We start from the raw sequence: 1,946 nt of genomic DNA on the forward strand, positions 1-1,946 counted from the left end.
GCATGCATGTATGCATGCATAGGAAATTGACCTTTCTACAAGTCAATTTTGAGACAGATATGTTAGGATCAAAGACACAACAGTAACTATGATTTACAAGTAATATTTTTGTTTGCAGGTACGGTTATTTGAACATTCAGAAGTGGAAAATCAGTCACATATAACTGAATTCATTTTGTTGGGATTTGGAGAAGAGAAATTTCTTCATACTCCTCTGTTCACATTGTTCCTTCTCATTTATGCTATTACTATGGCTGGAAACATCCTCACTATTCTACTGGTTGTCACAGATCATCACCTTCATACACCAATGTATTTTTTCCTTGGGAATCTCTCATGCTTAGAAATTTGTTGCAGTTCAAATATCTTGCCAAGAATGCTTTCCCATTTTATTACAGGGACTAAGACTATTTCAATCAATGGATGCTTTGTGCAAGAATTTGTATTTGGTTGTTTAGGAACTGTAGAATGCTGTTTATTATCTGCAATGTCCTTTGACAGATATTTGGCTATATGTAAGCCATTATATTATGTCACCATAATGAATGGGAAGTTGTGTCTCCTGTTGATTGCCATCTCTTGGATAAGTGGTATTTTTGCAAGCAGTTTGATAATTATCATAATGTCCAAACTCACCTTTTGTGTTAACAATAAAATTGATCATTACTTTTGCGACACATTTCCAGTTATAGAATTATCTTGCAGTGGCACATACGTATCAAAATTACCTCTCTATCTTGTTAGCTCTGTAGTCACTTTTCCTCCTTTTACATTGACTTTAACATCATACATTTATATTATTGCAAGTATAATGAAAATCCCTTCTACCACAGGAAAACAGAAAGCATTCTCCACCTGTTCTTCTCATCTTTTGGTAGTCACCATTTTTTATGGCACACTGATAGGTATCTATGCAATACCAAATGCCACAAAAGTCAATGGTCTTCATAAAGTGTTCTCTGTCACTTATACCATCTTAACCCCTATGCTTAATCCTATTATATATACTCTGAGAAATAAAGAAACGAAAGTTGCCTTGAAAAGAATCTTGTCATTGATTTTTGTTCAAGTTCATATGAAAAGTCAGATTTGAGAACGGGCAGCTATACTAGTTTCACATGCATGCTATCAAAAAGTTATTTTTAATTGGTGGGTAATATGTTTCTATTTTATGGTTGCTATGTATATTTGTTATCTGTAATTCTGTATGGAACTAAATTGTAAGTTCATTTGTAACAATAGCAAATACTATGTATAAAATCAATAATAAAATTTATTTATTTATTTTATTTACTGAGCGCTTATAGACCGCCCCCTCTCCCGAAAGGGACTCGGGGCGGTGTACAGTCCATATCAGAAATACATCATAAAATAACTATAAAATTAAACAATTAAAAATTATTAAATAGATAAGTAGATACGAAGGAGGATAAAAAGGTTTAAAGGAACTGCACAGCTGAGTAAATAGTTTAAAACCCCTACAAATATCCCATACAATTGAATTTAAAAAACAATTCCCCTAAAATACCAGTTGAAATATGTTTGCCAGGAGTAGCAGTTATGGTTATGCCAGGCCAGCCAATCGGAACAGGTGTGTCTTCAATTTTTGTTGGAAGGACCGGAAGTCGGTGGTGGTTCTAATGTCGGGGGGAGGTCATTCCAGAGGGTTGGGCCCATCACAGAGAAGGCCCTACTCCTTGGCGCCGCCCGTTGGCATTGCCTAGTGGACGGCACCAGGAGAAGTCCCTCCCTGTGAGAGCGAATTGGCCGCAGGGATGTATGTGGAGAGATGCGATCCCGCAGGTAGCTAGGTCCTGTGCCATGGAGCGCTTTAAAGATGGTGATCAAAACCTTGAAACGCACCCGAAAAACCACAGGCAGCCAGTGCAGCTCGCACAGGAGAGGGGTTACGTGGGAGTACCTAGTACTCCCCATGACAGCCCGCA

The 1,946-nt window shown here is 37.6% G+C and overlaps 1 protein-coding gene across 1 annotated transcript; it reads left to right on the forward strand.

The window, feature by feature from the left end:
- Nucleotides 1-250: 250 nt before the first annotated feature.
- Nucleotides 251-1,093, forward strand: LOC309401498 (olfactory receptor 1M1-like; the record flags this gene model as incomplete). Its single annotated transcript, XM_081970560.1, has 1 exon — nt 251-1,093. One exon carries the CDS (start codon nt 251-253, stop codon nt 1,091-1,093), a length of 843 nt encoding a protein of 280 aa, XP_081826686.1.
- Between the last annotated feature and the right edge of the window lie 853 nt (nt 1,094-1,946).

This window comes from Natrix helvetica, assembly GCF_964273705.1.
Source record: "Natrix helvetica genome assembly, chromosome: Z".
In the NCBI taxonomy this organism is placed as follows: Eukaryota; Metazoa; Chordata; class Lepidosauria; order Squamata; family Natricidae; genus Natrix; species Natrix helvetica.